General features: G+C 42.5%; 2 protein-coding genes across 3 annotated transcripts in view; one reads left to right on the top strand and one right to left on the bottom strand.

Annotated features, from left to right (window-relative positions):
• Window positions 1-19,047, top strand: part of LOC122556798 (dedicator of cytokinesis protein 2-like) — a 754,195-nt gene that overhangs the window by 423,649 nt on the left and 311,499 nt on the right. The window lies entirely within an intron of this gene.
• LOC148147586 (protein INSYN2B-like) overlaps window positions 1-19,047 on the bottom strand; it is an 83,982-nt gene that overhangs the window by 46,591 nt on the left and 18,344 nt on the right. For both annotated transcript variants that reach the window (XM_087995473.1, XM_087995474.1), the window contains exon 2: window positions 9,056-9,130. In XM_087995473.1, the coding sequence (XP_087851599.1) occupies window positions 9,056-9,130 (75 nt within the window). The remainder of the gene's footprint in view (window positions 1-9,055; window positions 9,131-19,047) is intronic.

Consider the following 19,047-nt stretch of genomic DNA (forward strand, 5'->3'; position numbering starts at 1 on the left):
GACTGCTGAATATCAAATGAAGAGAGATAACAGCAGTGGATCTATACTGAGTGAGGACCTGCATAATACAGCTCAATTGATAACACACCCATTTTCTGAGACAGACTGTCATAGAGTCATACAGTCATAGGGATGTACAGCATGGAAACAGACCCTTCAGTGCAACCCGTCCATGCTGACCAGATATCCCAATCCAATTTAGTCGCACCTGACAGCACCTGGCCCATATCCCTCCAAACCCTTCCTATTCATATATCCATCCAAATGCCTACTAAATGTTGCAATTGTACCAGCCTCCACCACTTCCTCTGGCAGCTCATTCCTACACATCCCAACCTCTGCGTGAAACAGTTGCCCCTTAGGTCTCTTTTATACCTTTCTCTTCTCACCGTAAACCCTAGTTCTGGATTCCCTGACCCCAGGGGACAGACTTTGTCTATTTATCCTATCCATGCCCCTCATGATTTTATAGACCTCTATAGGGTCACCCCTCAGCCTCCAACATTCAGGGAAAACAGCCCTGGCCTATGCAACCGCTCCCTATAGCTCAAATCCGCCAACCCTGGCAACATCCTTGTGAATCTTTTTTGAACCCTTTCAAGTTTCACAACATTCTTCCTATAGGAAGGAGACCAGAATTGCACGCAATGTTCCGAAAGTGGCCTAACCGATGTCTTGTACAGTTGCAACATGACCTCCTAACTCAATACTCTGACCAATAAAGGAAACCATACCAACAGTCTTCTTCACTATCCTATCTACCTGTGATTCCATTTTCAAGGAGCTATGAATCTGCCCTCCAAGGTCTCTTTGTTCAACAACACTCCCTAGGACCTTACCATTAAGTGTATAAGTCCTGCTAAGGTTTGCTTTCCCAAAATGCAGCACCTCACATTTATCTGAATTAAACTCCATCTTCCACTTCGTGGGTTCCAGTCCCATTCCCAAGACTTGAGGATGAAAGCCAGGTTAACAGTGCGGTGTACAGAGGAACCTCATTATCTGACATTCAATTATCCGAATTTTGGATTACCTGAACAAGATCACCAGGTTCTGATGCGTGGCTAAACTGTGTCATCCGGCATTCAATTATTTGAACGAAATACTCCCCGCCATTGTCCTTCGGATAACTGAGGTTCCTCTGTAGTACCAAGTATCTTTCAATTGAGCTTGCCTTGAGATGGCACATGAAGGTGAGATGACACCGCAGAAAGAATAGCAGGAGAAGTTTCCCAGATATTAAATAATTTGTTATTTATCTCCGTGTTGCTTGTGGGGCCTTGCCGTGAGCAGACAGGCTAAATGCAACACCGACCACAATTTGAAAGCAATTAATTGGCTGTGATGACTTTTAGAACACTCAGCAGGGAAGGGGAAGGTGCTATAGTAAGGCAAACACTTCATTTCACAGCTCTGTCATTGTTTCACGGGTTAGCTCTGTGAGTCTAACAGCTGGCAGTATGCCTGAGATCTGCAACAGGTACTTAAGGTTGGCAAGGATTACATTCCAGATCAGCGGGTGGAAGCCATGCCAATGGTGGGTACATTTGGTTTACCAGCAGTGTGCAATAAATCGCAAGCGAGCCATCTGTTTCTTTTTCATGACGTTGACTGTGAGCAGTCTGTTCATGGCAGTAACTGATTAGCTCGCAGTTGAGTCAGTTGTTAGTGCTTACAGTATTCAATCACTGGAATGGAGCCACTTACTTGGTAAACAGTAACAAAAGCACAAGCAGCACCTCTGATAAGGCTGGTGTCCTTTCTGGTTCCATAAGAACATTAGACATAGGAAATTAGGCCATTCGGCCCATCAAGTTTGTTCTGCCATTCAATCATGGCTGATAAGTTTCTCAACCCCATTCTCCTGCTTTATCCCCGTAACCTTTGATCCCCTTGGCAAGCAAGAACTTAGCTACTCAATGACCTGGCCTCTACTGCCTTCTGTGGCAGTGAATTCCACAGATACATCACTCTCTGGCTGAAAGGCAGCACAGTGCCTCAGTAGTTAGCACTGTTGCCCCACAGTGCCAGGGACCTGGGTTCGATTCCAGCCTCGAGTGACTGTCTGTCTGTGTGGAGTTTGCACCTTCTCCTCATGCCTGCGTGGGTTTTCTCTTGGTGCTCTGGTTTCTGAAGATGTGCAGGTTAGATGAATTCGCCGTGCTAAATTGTCCCGTCGTGTTCAGGGATGTGTAGGTTTGGTGCATTAACCGAGGGTAAATGTAGAATAATAGGGTAGGGGAATGAGTCTGGGTGGGTTATTCTTCGGAGGGTTGGTATGGACTTGTTCGGCCTAATGGTCTGTTTCCACACTGTAGAGATTCTATGATTCATACGGAGTTTCTCCTTATCTCCATTAGATTCACCACTCTCTGGCTGAAGAAGTTCCTCCTTATCTCTGTTCTAAAAGGTCTTCCCTTTACTGTGCCCTTGGGTCGCTGTCTCTCTTGCCAATGGAAACATTGTCCCAATGTCCACTCTGCCCAGGCCGTTCAGTAAATTTCAGTCAGATCCCCACATATCCTTCTAAACTCCATCGAGTATAGTCCCAGAGTCCACAAATGTTCCTCATATGTTAAGCCTTTTGTTCCTGGGATCGTAAACCTTCTGTGGACCAGCTCCAGGGCCAATACATCCTTCCTGAGGTGTGGGGCCCAAAATTGCTCACAATACTATAAATGCAGTCTGACCAGAGCCAGTTATACATCACAGAAGGTGTTTCAACAGCTATCCAAACAGTAGAGCTCTCTCACAATAACATTGCAAGCTTTCCTTTTCTTTTCAAGGTGTATCCTTTTTAAAATTACGATTCAACATTTTCTTCAGACTATACAGTCCAGCTCGGAACATCGCATGCATACAAATCTCTCGTGATGTGGATCATCTGTCAATTACTTTAACATCATATCCTCATGTACTGTCCCACCTGAACTTCTCCCTATCTGCTCCACTGAAACCATTTCCAGCTTTGAATGGCTTTTTTTCAAATATCCACCTCCACACCAGCTGATTTTCTTTTGCTCATAGTAGAATGGCTGTGTGACATAGTTAGTACCTGAAAAAGTTAAATGACGATGCAAAATAAGCTCTACCAGTCAGTGTTTAAGGGGCTGCGCTTGGAAAGAGCTTACAAATGTGTGTTTAAGTTTGGTTCCAGTCTTGTGCAAAGTCTATGTAGCTAACATTAATGTGTATTTGTTCTTGGTATACCTGTTATGTAACTCACAAGTAAAATAACAACTATTGAGGACCGTTTAATAATCCTACTCTGCTTAACAAGATCAATCCATCCTTCCATGGAGGTATCCTTTTCCAAATGGAATCAGTAACTCAGACCAATATAAAGAAGAAGGATTGGTGCCAGGTGAAAGATTTGACCAGAACTCAGCCAAGTGTCAATTTTGCTGTGTTTCATGGAAGATGTCTCTCAGCGAGTTCTCTTGTGCTAGCTTCCAAAGTCATAGAATCCCTACAAAGCAGATCCAGGCCATTTGGCCCATCGAGTCTGCACCAACCCTCTGAAGAGCATCCCACCCAGAGCACCCTTCTCCTCATAACCCCACATTTTCCACAACTAATCCACCTACACATCCCTGGACACTATGGGACAATTCAGCATGGCCAATCCACCCTAACCTGCACATCTTCGGACTTTGGGAGGAATCCGGAGCACCCGGAGGAAACCCACGCAGACACAGGGAGAAGATACAAACTCAATACAGTGGCCGAGGCTGGAATTGAACCCAGGCTCCTGGCACTGTGAGGAAACAGTGCTAACCACTGAGTTACTGTGCCATTCGAATATATCATTACTGATGCGTCATGCCCCTCTGGCATTTGTTGTATTCTCCTGGTAAATGTAAGCACTGGCTGCTGCTGGGACTGCAAGGATTCCTGATGCCAGTGTCCCCGGCCCTCCAGCCTGTCAAGTGCAAGCAGTTAGGTTTCTGTCAATTGCCTGTCAGGCAGAGGTAAGCTGGTGTCCTGCTTCACTGATTGGAGACCCTGGTGAGCAGGGATGGGGAGGAGGGGAATGGGAATCTTGCTACAGTGTGCGGTCACTGCTCATGGAGCGTGCCTGGAGAAGTTGGTGACTGACGGTGGGTTGGAGGAGCAAACAACAAATTGGAGTTGCCCGGTTTGCCAGGACTTTCATGTCTGTAGCTGTCACCATCTAGTTTCTGTCCAGTGGATGGGAAATAGGAGACAGCATATTAATGAGATAATGAGGATGATAAACCATGCAAAGAGGTCTGTCGCTGCTGACTAGCAATAATCTGGTGCCACCATTCAACACTGGGTTGGAAATTGGGACTTTTCGCTTTCAACGTCAAGAAATGTCTCACTGCCAAACTTAGGCCATTATTCCACTCACTCTCGACTGCCAATGTTATTCAGGGGCTAGGAAGACCTTCTAGTGAATCTTCCCATGGGATCGCCGATGGATCCTGTGGGCATGACTATAACTGGTGCCAGGCTGGTAATGCTGGTCAGTGTACACACCAAGAGCAACCCAGGTTCTTTAGTCTCTTCACATAACCGAAGCCCCCCATTCCTTGCATTAGTTTCCTTAGGAGGAGGCTGAGATGGATCATCTGCTAGTATTTCTGGCTGAATATGGATGCAAACGCTTCCGTTTTGTCTTTTGTACTGATGAGCTAGGTTGTCCTGCCATTGGGAATGACTGATGAGCTGGGTTGTGGGAATGGGAACCTTTCTGGGATCTGCTCTTCCTGTTAGATGTTTAATTGTCCATCACTATTCATGACTGGGTTTGCAGACAGAAGATCTGAGATCTGAATATCGGTTGTGGGATTGCTTTGCTCTGTCCATCACTTATGCTGCTTGGTACACAGTAGGCATGGTTAGCAGCTTCATTTGATGGATACCTCATTTTTAGTGATTGTCCTGACATCGCCCAGGGAACCTGCTCTCACAGGGAAAAGGGCAATATTGGGTCCTGAAGTAGAAGTGGCAATTCCTTCTTGGATAAAGCAAGTGTAGTTTCCTAGTGATATCTTTGACCCTCATAATGACTCCAGCATTCTACTGGCTGAAGGCTGTGGTTCAGTCAACAGTTTCTCAGACAAAATGATCCAAACTCAGGATATATTAGGGACATTTAAGCAACTCTAAGATAGGCTTATGGAAGATAATACAATGAAGGATATGTAGGTTGGTCTGATCTTAGAGTAGGGTAAAAGGCTGGCACAACATCAAGGGCCGAATGGCCTGTACTGTGCTGTACTGTTCTATGTTTGATGTTCAAACTCTTTGGGTGGCCTCTTACTCCCTTTAAGAATCTCGCTTATCCTTGTCTTAATAAAATGACCAGGACTGAACTCAGAACATTGCAACTCTATTCTATTGAGTAATATTGCCAATCTAGTAACAATTAATCACTATGACTATATTATTGTGTGGTTGGATTGGAATAGTTTAATTAACTCTGAAAGGCTGTTAATTATAATATGCTCTTACTTTATTGTAACTTAGTTACAGTTACGAGAACACTCCCTGATACCTATTCCTTTCATTGCGACCTTCCCTTACACTGTCGGAATATAGAAGTATGTTATGATGATACTGTGGCTTTAAGACGCTATTTTGTCCTGGCATTTTTTAAAAGGGGGATTGAACAAAAAATAGAGAGTATTCTAACAAAGTAACCAGTTTGTGAGGCTTTGTTTTTTTTTAAAGTTGGAACAATAGAAGCAGCCTGAATGGGTGTGGTTGAGCTCCCGTAGAACAAGGGATTTTAGATTTAGCTTTCAGTAGTTGCTGTTGGAGTCTGAAGAAGTAAAAGCTATTCTTTCCCTCTCTCAGTTACTGCCAAAAGCTGGGGGTTCTCTGTGACAGGAGTTGCATGTGAGACAATTTGTTTTCTAAATTTGCCTCTTCCCAAGGGAATGTTTATGCAACGTCACAATATTGGAACAGTTAATTAACCATAGTTACTGTATTTTATATTCTACTAACTTTTCCAGCAGAGTTAAATTATTCCAATTCCTTCTTTCTTTTGTTGTATTTTAACACTAGCAGCTGAACAAAGTGTGTTTTGCTTTAAATCCAGTAGTGTGACCAATCAAATTGCATCTGGAATGCAACCCCTTACAATAATCTATAAAATAAGAGGAAGTTAGGAACTAGACTATCTTTTGAATATTTTGAGGTGGTTTGGTCTGGTCCATAACAATATGTCATTTCCTACTAGGAAATCACAGCTTATTACAATTAGCCCTTTATGGGAATTCATCTAAAATATTCCATTCTACTACAATGACTCCTTGCAAGCTTTGCCTGATTCATTACTGGGAACAGACAGAAGAAATTCTAAGAAAAAACAGAAATTGCTTGAGATACTCAGCAGGTCTGGCAGCATCTGTGGAGAGAAAGCAGAGCCAACATTTCGAGTCCAGTGAACTACTCAGTTCTGAAGAAAGTTCACTGGACTGAAAACATTAATTCTGTTTCTCTCCCCAGAGATGCTGCCAGACCTGCCGAGTTTCTCTGGCAATTTTTGTGGCAGGCGAAATGCTAATCCCATCCAGCTGGGTTGGATTTGAATGCAAGGATGAGTGGATGGAGGACAGTACTAACCCACTTTGGCATCTTGTATCCTTGCCAGACATTTCAAAGTGCTCTAAGTGAGGAATGTCTCTAAGTTACATAAACGTGAACTGAGAGTTTCCACAGTCTAGCTCCAGGACAGACACCTAGAGAGTTCTGCCTTGAATAAAGAGATCAAAACAAGGTGGAAGAAAACTCAGTTCTGCAGGTGATTTTGGAAACGCCAATACAGCACAAGTGACAAGTTGGACACACGATAATTGCCTTCTTTTTCCAATTTTCTTTTTAAATAAAACAGCAAACCAAATGCAACATGAAATCAATCATTCAGGCAACTACATTGTCAAAATGTACCCTTGACATGATCACCTGAATGCAACTATTTTAATGATAGCAAGAGATAAGTGAGAGCTGAGCAGCTGAAGATCTTTTAATTTTTGTTAAAGACTCTCATTGCCTTGCTACAGGCCCTTAGCAGATGCATCTGAAACTTGAAAACATTGCCCTACTTTTCCTGCCTGACATTACCTTCACCTCAGTCTCAAAGTTGTACCTGATGCATGGCAAAAGGAGATTAACTTTGGTCCCATTGGACAATTATTGAGGCTGAGGGCTATTTATGTTCTCTTGTATAAGACCTGGTGGGAATTTGGTTGTGATTGTTTGAACTCATTCCATTTTGCGTCCCCGGTGGCCATTGGGAGAAAATCTGACATCCACTCATTTCAACAGAGTGCATTCTAACCCACACTTCTTTTAACAAAAATGACAGGCGTTATGTGAATTTTTTTTAATGCTAACATCTATTCCGTTGGGTCAGTGGGTTAACTAGCAATTTGCCAGGTGAGACCTAACAGTGTGGGCCAGCAACGATTCATTTAAGTGTGTGGGCTTGAAGGATCAGTGGAACTTAACACAAGCATCCATGGAATATGCTCATTACAGGGTTGCTGGATAGTGGTAGAGAAACAAAATCGGCAATATTATGCAGATCCCACTGGCAATAAAAAACTAAATCTGCCTCATGTCGCAGCAATCAGGTGACATGAGATGACTCATCTCCCCTCTTCAAACACTCTTACGAAGGATATTATGAAACTGGAGGGGGGTTCAGAAAAGACTTGCCAGGATGTTGCCAGGAATGGAGTGTCTGAGTGATGAAAATAAGCTGGGATGTTTTTCAACTGGGATTTGAGCTATAGGGAGGGGTTGGGGCTGTTTTCCCTGGAGCGCCAAAGGCTGAGGGGTGACCCTGTTGAAGTTTATAAAATCTTAAGAAGCATAGATAGGGTGAATAGCAAAGGTCTTTTACCAAAGGTGGGAAATTTCAGAACTAGGGAGCATGTTTTTAAGGTGAGAGAAAAAAGATTTAAAAAGGACAAAAGGATCAATATTTTGACACAAAGAGTGGTTTAGTGTGTAAAATGAACTGCCAGAGGAAGTGGTGGATACAGGTTCAGTTGCAACATTTGGATAAAGTATATGAATGGGAAAGGTATGGAGGGATATGGGCCAAGCGCAGGCAGGTGGTTGGCATAGACTGGGTGGATGATGGGTTTGTTTCCATGCTGTATGAGTCTGTGGCTCTTTGATTGGTCACAGCAAAGATTTCATTGTATTTTTATCATACAGTTATACCACACTGTGATTAAGATGTAGTTAACCAGCTCAAGAGAAACAAATTGGAGCCAATTACACAGTTTTCTTGGCTGAAAAGAAGAGTGATCTTATTAAAGACATGACATCAAACCCACCCACAAACTCAGGTACAAAATTAAAATCAGGAAAGTGCAAGAAGGCAGATAAAATAATTGTCAGCTTTAAATTCCTAGGGTGTTCTTGAGAAGCTGGGCTTTAGCATGGGATCCCAGCCAATTTTCACAAAGCCAAGGCCCACAAGGAACAACATGGCAGGTAGTTGCTTCTCTCATCTTTTCATTTTTTGTTGGCCGATAGCTAAGTATTGGCAGGACACCAGGAGAGCTTTCTTACTCTTCTTTGAACAGTGCTGTGGAATCTTTTATGTTAGCTTGAGATGGCAAATGCTTCATTTGAAAGACAGCGCCTGCAACAATCCACCATCTCCATGACGCTGCCTTGGAGTGTAAGCCTGGATAATGCATAAGCCTTGGGAATGGGTTTTGTAATTTGAACGGATGGGCTGAGTCAGACATGTCTTGGGGAATGTACTTGCCTTATAATGTGCATCCTCCAACTAATAATGACTCGCATCCTCTCTTTACTGCTGTCCTATATTTTCAGCTTCTAAAATCCCCTACTTAAATCTCTCTGCAATTCTGCTTCTCGTCTCCTTTAAAAAAGTCCTTAAAATTACCTCTTTGAACAAGTATTTTTTGCCACGTGCCCTAACAATTGCTCATGTTGTCAACTCTTGTTTCATAACGCTGCAGTGAGGCACATTCGAATCTGAAAGGCACAATGTGAGTAATAAGCAAAAAGGAAATGTAATAAATGACTGCTGTACCTGTAGATGATACAAGCAGTGTTCTGGCACATGCTGCAGTTACTGAGATCCTGACCAGTCCGATAGAAGTTCCTTCTGCAATGAAAAAAATTAGGATGTATGTAAGAAAAACATGTCAAATTCAACAAAACTGACTGTATTAATGCAGGGTGAAGACAAGTGTGTTCTTCAGGCAATACATACCCTGCCCAGAGACATCTGTCTGAAGCAGTTTTCAACACAGAAATTGTTATATTTTGTAGCTCTCCAATCATTTTTTTTGTTTTTATTTCAACTGCATAGATTTGTTGTGCTAAATATCTCAGGAATGAGTTGAGTAGATGCAATTTAATAGAGGGTTCAAGAGCGATAGCTGACTCTCTTATGGTCTGACACTATAAGACACATAAATAGAAAGCAGGACAGAACACCAGCCTTCAACAGAGGCTCACTGACTATGTTACCTCGCCTGATGACGAAACATCTGAAAACAAACCTTCCAGCTCAGCGAGCAAACAAACAGCCTGAACCACAACCTGAGCTACAAATCGTCTCAAAAATCGCTGACACTCATGCTGTCTACCGACGTGTTTGTCTCAGGAAACAGATCTGTAGTAGCAGTATATGACAGGACTGCCTCAACCTTCACTGTGAGGGTGGAAGCAGGAGGAGGCACTGAAGCAGAACAGTGTGACAAATGGCTGCCAAAAGGCCACTATTCCCTGAATGACGACTCCCCCATCAATCACTTAAATGACTGAAATTTAAACCTAAACTTCGTCCTTTCACTGTAGGTCCTGGAGAAATCAGCCTACTGTTACTGAAGGATAGTGCTGGAGCTTTGATAGTGAGTCATGTTTGCTGTTTTCTGTGGCAACGCTGCTTAAGTTGGAGAAAGTGAGGACTACATATACTGGAGAGTCAGAGTCGAAAGGTGTGGCGCTGGAAAAGCACAGCAGGTCAGGCAACATCCAAGGAGCAGGAGAGTAGACATTTCAGGCATAAGCCCTTCATCAGAAATGTTGTGGGGGTGGGTGTGGAAGGTGGCTGAGACATAAATGGGAGGGTGGGGGTGGGGGTGGATGTGAGGTAGCTGGGAAGGGGTTGCGGGATGATGGTAATAGGTCGGAGGGGAGGGTGGAGTGGATAGTGGGAAGGAGATGGACAGGTGGGACAGTTCAAGAGGGCAGTGTCAAAGTGGAGTGTTGGATGAGGTGGGGGGAGGGGAGATGAGGAAGCTGGTGAAGCTGCTGCTTAAGTAGACTGAGTAACAAATTTGTACGGTGCTGTCCTGCCTTAAACTCATCGACTGACACATGAAATGAACAGAGTCTTTGATGATTGTGTCAAATTTTGTAGTGAGATCACAAAGAATAATCAACGTTAATGTTGGATGGGCTTTGGTCCAAACAATGCCACTCAGGGTTTTGATTAGGGCTTTCTAGCAGCTGTTTCTGGCTGAAGAGGTTTGTGGAAGGAATTACAAAAGAAAACGACTTGGAATGAGAAGTCTGTAACATATTCAAGCACCATGAAGAGGAAAAGGAGATTGGATATGTATGGTAGGTGGAATTGAGTTTAGAGTTTTCCTTTAATATAAGGAAGACGGGCAATAGTTTTGAAGTGTAAGATAAAAATTCTGAGCAAAGTGAAACATACCATAGTAACCCTACAGTGTGGAAACAGGCCCTTCGGCCCAATATGGTCACACCAACCCTCCAAAGAGTAACTCACCCAGATGCATTCCTCTACCCTATTATCCTATATTTAACCCTGACTAATGCACCTAATCTACACATCTCTGAACACTATTGGCAACTTAGCATGGCATAAACCGTACAGTATGGAAACAAACCTTTTGGCCGAACAAGTGTACAATTTCTTATGACACCAAGCATTAGAATTCATGATCCCATTTCAAACAGTCTATAATCACATGTGGCTGTCAAACAAACTGAAATGGCAACAAACAACTTTCAGCTTTTCCAGCAATTTCTGTTTTGGATTCCGATTTACAGCATCTGCAGTTCTTTCTGTTTTTGGGAAAGGATGGTTGTCACTGAGCATTCATTTACCTGAAATCTAATACAGGAAATCATTCGGCTTATGTCAACAGAGTGAAGTGGTCCCAGGAATGAAAAGCTTAACTTTAGTAGACCCGCCAAATTTAAGGGTATTTAAGTGGTCAATGGATAAACATATGGATGAAAATGGAATAGTGTAGATAGATGGGCTTCAGATTGATTCCACAGGTTGGTGCAACATCGAGGGCCGAAGGACCTGTACAGTGCTGTAATGTTCTATGTTCGAAGTTCACACCGACCCTCTGAAGAGTAATCCACCCAGACCCATTTCCCTACATTTAGTCTGATCTGGCCTACACATCCCTAAAGATTAGGGACAATTTAGCATGGCCAATTCACCCAACCTGCACATCTTTGGATTGTGGGAAGAAACCAAAACACCCAGAGGAAACCACGTAGACACAGGGAGAATGTGCAAACTCCACAGACAGGCACTCGAGGCTGGAATCAAACCTGAGTCCCTGATGCTGCGAGGCAGCAGTGCTACTGTGTCGCCCCAATCACTGAGCCACTCTGCCGTATGTGGGAATTATCAGGAATTTAGTGTGGCTAAGGTTGAGTCTTATCAAGGAAATGAGCCTGGAGAAGATAAGGAGATGCAAGTTGTAAGTGATTGGAGTTTGTGAACCCAAGAGGTAGCAGGATGAGAAGGAATTGTCTAGGCTGGTGGGTGAGAGCAAGTGGCAGAAGGGAAAGATTTGACTTTGTTGAAGAAATCCTCAAGAGTCTCCCACAAGTTTTTAAAACTGACAATGGAGGTAGTGAGGTTAATGAGGCAGTTAGTTCCAGAGTAGTGGAGGTAGAGGTTACCTTTGCTCTTTAGAATGATCCTGGAGTGGGAGTGGTTTTAGAATTGTGTGTGGCCTTACCATGATGTATTGATGACAACACCACACACTTTGGTGGTTTCACCAAAGGTTGGACACAGAAGGAAGCCAGGCTGAAGGAGGGTAATGAGATTTACCAGGATCAATCCAGAGATACTTTGACTTTAAAACAATGGAAAGAGGTGAACAATAGCAGAGAGAGAGAGAGAGAAAGAGAGAGAAAGAGAGAGAGAGAGAGAGAGAGAGAGATGCCAAGAATGCACACTTTATTATAGGTAAGAATGTTTCTGAGAAAAGGAGGAGATTAGACAGGACAGGAGGGGAATAAATTCACAGGAAAGAGGACAAGGGAAGTGGAGATTGAAATGACCAAAGATTAGAAGACCCTGAGTGCAGACTGAAGGAGGCAAGGATGGAGGATATCTCCAATAAACGCAAGGTTGGATTTTACAGGGGTGAAAAGGAGGACTGCAGATGCTGAGGATTAGAGTTGACAGTTTGGCGCTGGAAGAGCACAGCAGACCAGGCAGCATCCAAGGAGCAGGAGAATCGATGCTCTGGACAAAAGCACCCCCATCAGATTTTAGCTGCCCACTCAGGTTAAAAAGTTGGGTTGGGTGAGATATCATAAAACTCCAACAAGGTAAAATGACATCATATGGTCCATTAAGTCTGCACCAACTCTCCAAAGACATCCCATTCAGACCTAGACCCCAAGCTTATGCCCATTTAACCAGAGCTGATCCACATAACCTGCACATATTTGGACCATGGGAGAAAACCAGATCACTCTGCAGAATCGCACACAGATGCAAGGAGAGCACGCAGACAGGTACCAAGGCTGTAATCAAACAAAGGATCTTGGTGCTGTGAGTCAGCAGTGCTAACCACTGAGCCATAAGTAGCCCCTGCTCCAGGAGGTTACCTGTCAGTTTGAGCACTGGGTTACCAATCACTAGCAGCTTATGTTTGGGTTGAAGTGCTGTAACCAATCCTCCTTCTATGTGCTGAGTCTAAGGCCTTGTGGTATTAGTGATGTGTGGTAGGTATCAGTGGTAGATAATAGATCACTGGTGAGTTTTAACAAGAAGAGATACTTGTTCTACAGTCGTTTATTACATGAGAGCAATCGGTACAAGTTAGGTTTACTATTCAGGCATAATTACTTCAGGAACCAAAGGTATCAACTCTGTCTCCATTGAGATCTTGGCACATCTTCACCATTCGAAGACTGTTGAACATTATCAGATATGGTGAAGCTTATTGGCAGCTTTAGTGTTGACACTTTCAGGACCACTATCTTTAAACAACACTGTCTCACACCAGTTTAACAGTGGGAGCAGAATAGCTAAATTGAAAATGAGTTCTATGTAATCTTAGTGGGACGTCACACCTTAGTGAGCTCCCAGGCAGAATGGATGGCCAGCAGCTTTATTAACCCATCAGCACTGGGGCGGGGTGGGGGGTGCAGACCCAGTGGTGGGACAAAGGCCAGCCCATTCTGCTGAGGTATGTCCAGGCTATGGGATCTTAGCAAGGGGAGGTGTAGAATGGGTTCAAGTGTTCTGCAGAGGGTTTAAGAAGGAGTTGACCTTTGGCGGGGAGAGGTTGGGAACAGAGAAAAGCGTCTGATGAGGGTGGGAGGAAGCTTTTAAGTAACCATTAGTAGACACGTTACAGGCCTCAGGCCTAAGAATGAGCAGATTACTCTTCACTGCACCTGCCCCTGCCACTCCGGTACAGGTCGGGAGTGAGTGGATTAGTACCAGGAAGGCCGCTTTCTGGAATTTATGTGCCACCTCCTCTTCAACCCCACTGTATATAAAATCCAGCAGAGTGACAGTCACAAACAAGGATTCTAAGAAGGGATGAGAATGAAGGTACAGTAGGGACCAGAAAAAAGCATGAGGAAAGTCATGGAATGATTAGTTTGTGAATTGTTGAAAATTGGCCATTATGTCTACATGAGTGGGTACCAAGGTAATTATGAGTTGTGGGAACATTGCAAAGATTAAGTGAGATGGCAGCAAGTCATGAACTGAGTGAAGGGATTGTGAGTGTCTGTTTAATGGCACTCCCTGGATCCTTTTCTAAGGTTAAAAAACTTTAAATTTACACTTCTTGTTTTTAGTCAACATCCGAGAGCTATCAAGGACTAAAACACTCCATGTCAGGAAAAGGTTAGAGTAAGCTCTATGATGAGAAGCAACATGATCAGTGACAAATCCATTTACACAAAAGGATCTCCATGTAATTTTAAAAATGAGTCATTGTAAGTCACTATGAGTGATACTCAACAAGCCTACAGATTTAGCCTTCGTATTTCCCCTTGTTCTTCTTCATCTTAATGTTTTGTTGTAAGTTAAAGGCTTTTCCCTTGCCTTGATGCTTAAACTGCCCAGAAGCAGACATGATCTCAGTTTAACTTCTTATGGGGTGGCATGGTGGCTTGGTAGTTAGCACTGCTGTCTCATAGCATCAGGGACCCAGGTTCAATTCCAGCCTCGGGTGACTGTCTGTTTGTATGGAGTTTGTACGTTCTCCCTGCATCTGCGTGGATTTCCTTTGGGTGTTCTGATTTCCTCCCACGATCCAAAGATGTGCATGTTAGGTGAATTGGCCATGATAAATTGCCCATATTCTTCAGGGATATGTAGGTTATGTGCATTAGTCAGGGGTAAGTATAGTGTAGGGGAATGGGTCTGGGTGGGTTACTCTTCAGAGGGTCAGTGTAGACTTGTTAGGCCGAAGGGTCTGCTTCCAAATTGTAGGAATTCTGTGATACAGATAAGTTACCATTCTGACAGTGCAGTTCTCCCTAGGCAGTGAGGTGTCAGCTTGTATTACGTGCTCAAGTGTCTGGAGTGAGTTTTAAACCGATGTTCAGCTGATTGCAAGGCTGTTACTATTGAGTCAAGGCTGACCGATGTGCAAGTTTTGGTACATATGTACATAAAGTACAATCATCACTTTCAGTTGTACATTTTTCTCCAACGTCAACTCAGAAGGTTTGAATAAACAGCATACTGTTTATTTTCAGTGGCTATTTACAAAATTCCTCCTTCATGGTTGACGATTAAGTATTGATCCACTCCTAAAACTATTTGTACTTGTCGGAATAGTTACCAAGTGTCTAAATTTCTTTTGAGAACACCTTTTGAGATTTTCTCAAGAGCTACCTTTTGATTTTTGGAGGCTACTTCTCAGTTTCCAAGGACTCCTTTTTTATTCTCATTAACTTATTAGGTGATGCTTCACTTTGCAACAATGCCTTCTGTAGTTGATATATGGGGTATTTGGACTCAAGACAGAAACAAAATTAGAATAATTCATCAATATTCTCAATAATTATTAACACACCGTTTAGTTTTGAGCCGCAGTACCAAAGGAAAACATGAATTTCCAAGTCACTACTGTATTCAGTTTGGTGCAAGAAAATAAATGAAAGGTAACAAATTGTATCTTTTTCTAAACTATTAACAGAAATTTCTGCACACGCAAAGTCATCTGCCTAAATTCAGCTTCCTCAGACTGGGTGAGGTCACAGCTAATGTGTTTTCCACGAAGTTGGGATATTTTAACTTTACTTACTGTATTTCTTAACACAATACTCCAATTCTCTTCTCAAAGAGAGCTGTTTTTACCTGCGTCACACTCAAGCAACGGAGCCCGTCATGCCTCCGAATCTTTTGCCATTCATCTTAAATCAGCGCCCTTTGGTTCTTGACTCTCCATCAGCTGAAAGTGTTGCAGTGTTTCTATCCTGTTCAGACCCTGCGTGACTTTGAACATCTACACCAAATCTCCCCTCAACTTTGTCTCCTCTGTTGAGAACAACCCCAGCTTTTCCAATTCAATCTAGGACAGAGGTTCTTCAGTCATGGATACACTCAGGTAAATCTTTTCTATATCCTCTTGAAGGTCTGCACTTCCTTTTCTAAAACAAATTGGACTTTTATATGTCTGGGTGACTTTTGGGTTTCGTTTTATATTAAGTGCTAGTCTCATCTCATTGCTGGTACTGCTTCTGAGCAATTCTCTGGTCCTCTTACTTCCTTTATTTAGCCTGTTTCTGGGAGGTCCTGATGATCCTCTGCTGAAATATTCAGAAAGTTGGTGTAAATACTGACCCAGCCCAAAAATACCTTGAAGAGATAGATTTATTTTGGGTACCCCTGCACCTGCTCACAAATCCCTGACATATTCCAGAAATTTACTGTAAATACTGACACAACCTGGAGAGGCCTATAAATAGGGATGCACAGAATCCCTGAAAATGTTGACATGCTGTTGTCAACTTAAATTATGTGTCGTCTTGTGTGTGGGTGGGGTTGTACTCACAGCCTTTTGGTTCAGAGCTGACAGCATGACTAGATCCCTAACTTACACTAATTAAGGCATTAGCTAGATCTTTAACATGGTGTGGAAAGCATTTGAATTGACAGCGGTTGATACAGTAATTACCCAGACAGCATCCAATGACCCTGACATTGTAACTCTGCATTAATTCAGCTCCATCACATTCAATGACACCCTTGGGTTATTTTTGTCTTGGCTTTTTTTTGCTGACTATTCTGTAAGGCTTCTGGGTCCTTCCTCATCTTAAGACTTGGCTGGGTCCTATGGATATTCTTTCGAAACATATTCAAGAAGCTGCTACGCACATAAATACATCAGTGCTCTGTGTCTGTGGTTTATCTGTTTGGAGCAACATAACTGAAACCCATTGATAACCCACATGCTCACACATACAAGTGAGGGTTAGATTTTTATGCCTCCATCTGCTTTGGAATGTAAGCTAGCAGGGGTTTCAAAATAGCAATCCAAACCCAATTCTGCGATTCTCACTCCTGTTCCTGTTGCCAGTTGTTTTTAGTGTCCCAGGATTCGAGTGCAGATAGCGTACTGGGATAAAGAGCCTTAGACCTTTCTAGCTCCATTGCAGGGTTTATCGTTTCTGATCCACATCAGTTTCATGAAGTTAAGTCTGTTTTAGTTAAATGTGTGTTTCAGGACATCTCATGGGAGTCATGAAACATGAAGGATCCCTCATTTAGAGTGAGAAACCTTTAGATATTTAATTCAAATGTTGTTGCAAACTTCATATTTCATCATATAATGTAATCAATACATTCTTATTAAGATGATGTTGCTTAATAAGGAGATGGTTTGATAAAGCTTTGTTTAAAATAGGTATGCGGCCATTCGATTTTTGAAGGTGTAAAGGTGGGAAAGTATTTTGAAGTATCAAACTAATCTAAAAACCGAATGAGCTGCAGATGCAATAAATCAAAAACAAAGCCGGAAATTGCTGGAAAAGCTCAGCAAGTCTGGCAGCATCGTGGAGAGAAATCAGAGTTAATGTTTCAGATTGAGTGACCCTTCCTCAGAACAAAATGGACCTAGTTCTGACGAAGGGTCACTTGGCCCGAAATGTTAACTCTGAGTTCTCTCCACTGATGCTGTCAGACTTGCTGAGCTTTTCCAACAATTTCTGGCTTTGTATCAGATTAATTTATCCAGTGTGTCAAGTGATCCACTGGACTGAACTGTGTTGAGGTTCAAACTATAAATGTTAGTTGCATTCTGTGATTTATGTTTCTCATTGATTGATAGTTCAGATAGCTGTTCCATCTTCAAGGTACAATTGATTGCAATTGATTGACATTTGTTCCACTATTTCATAAGTTTTAACGCACTCAACTCTGGAGGCTTTGTTGACACAGTTGTGCACTAACATTTCATGATGAATATTTTACTGAGCTACGAACACCACTAATTAATTCATTTTAGCAGGGGTTATTCATAGATGTGACAAGAAGATTGTGAGGTTTGTTTTGTTGGTAACTTAATGAACTCCTCCGAGCATTGTCTTTGAAGATGCTTTGAAAGACTGCTTACTTTTACAGCTTTCTGAACATTTAATTAGATTAAGTTTTTTTGTCTGAGCACAAGTATGAATACCTGTGTGTTTGGTTGGTAGTTTTCTGAGCTCCTAAGTGGATTAAGTTTATTTTAAGTAGATTTTGAATAAATACTCATTTATTTTTGACAGTATCATAAACACTCACTGGTATCATTGTTGTAGATCTCATGAGTTCATCCATTGTGGATATTAGATGCTTGGACATGGGGATATATGGTAGAACAGGGTAAATTAGATGAATGGCAATACAGGTGAGCCATGAGGAGCAGGTGAAGTTGAGGAATAAGTTACCTACCTCTCATGTATAGAACTGGTTGCTTTCACGGGCAAATGAAATGCAACTGCCTAAATCAGAATTCATCCACTTTGATTTCTACCCAATTCCACTTTGGGGAAGCAATGTCCCATCTGCAGCTTGCCCTGCCACCCCAAAATGAAAATATAGTGAGCAGTGGCACCAGGCAGATGCAGTACCAACTTATTCCTCAATGGCCTGGTCATATTGTCACTGGGGGAAAGTGAGGACTGCAGATGCTGGAGATCAGAGTCGAAGAGTGTGGTGCAGGAAAAGCACAGCCGGTCAGGCAGCATCCGAGGAACAGGAGAGTCGACGTTTTGGGAATAAGCCCTTCATCAGGAAAGAGTATTGTCACTGGACTGTTAATGCAGAGACCTCAGAGACTGAGTTCAAATCCTGCCATTGCAGATAGTAGAATTTTTTGAAAATCCAGAATTAAGAGCCTACTCTGAGTTAATTATCAATTGTTGGAAAAAAAATATGGTTCACTAATGTCCTACCTTTAGGGAAGGAAATTGCCTTTCTTCTCTGGTCTGGCCTACATGTGACTCCAGACCTCCAGCAATGTGGCTAACTCTTAATAATCGTTTGGGCAATTAAAGATGGGTAATAGATATTGTCCTAGCCAATGATGCTTGCATCCCATAAGTGAATTAAAAAAAGAATTGGCACTGGCAATGAAAAATGAAAACCTTGGTGCAGGGAAGATTTACGAGAATGTATCAGAGTTGAGGGTCTTTAATTAAAAGAGAGATTAGTGAATGTGGGATTTCTTTACCTTAGAGTGGAGAAAATTTAATAGAAAATGGTGCAAGTTATTACAAGTTTTGATTGAGTAAATAAGTGGAATCTGTTCCACTGCCAGGAGATTCGGGAGC

The sequence above is a fragment of the Chiloscyllium plagiosum genome, unplaced genomic scaffold (genome assembly GCF_037043375.1).
Source record: "Chiloscyllium plagiosum isolate Xiang-an unplaced genomic scaffold, Cpla_swu_hap1 HiC_scaffold_16, whole genome shotgun sequence".
NCBI lineage: Eukaryota > Metazoa > Chordata > Chondrichthyes > Orectolobiformes > Hemiscylliidae > Chiloscyllium > Chiloscyllium plagiosum.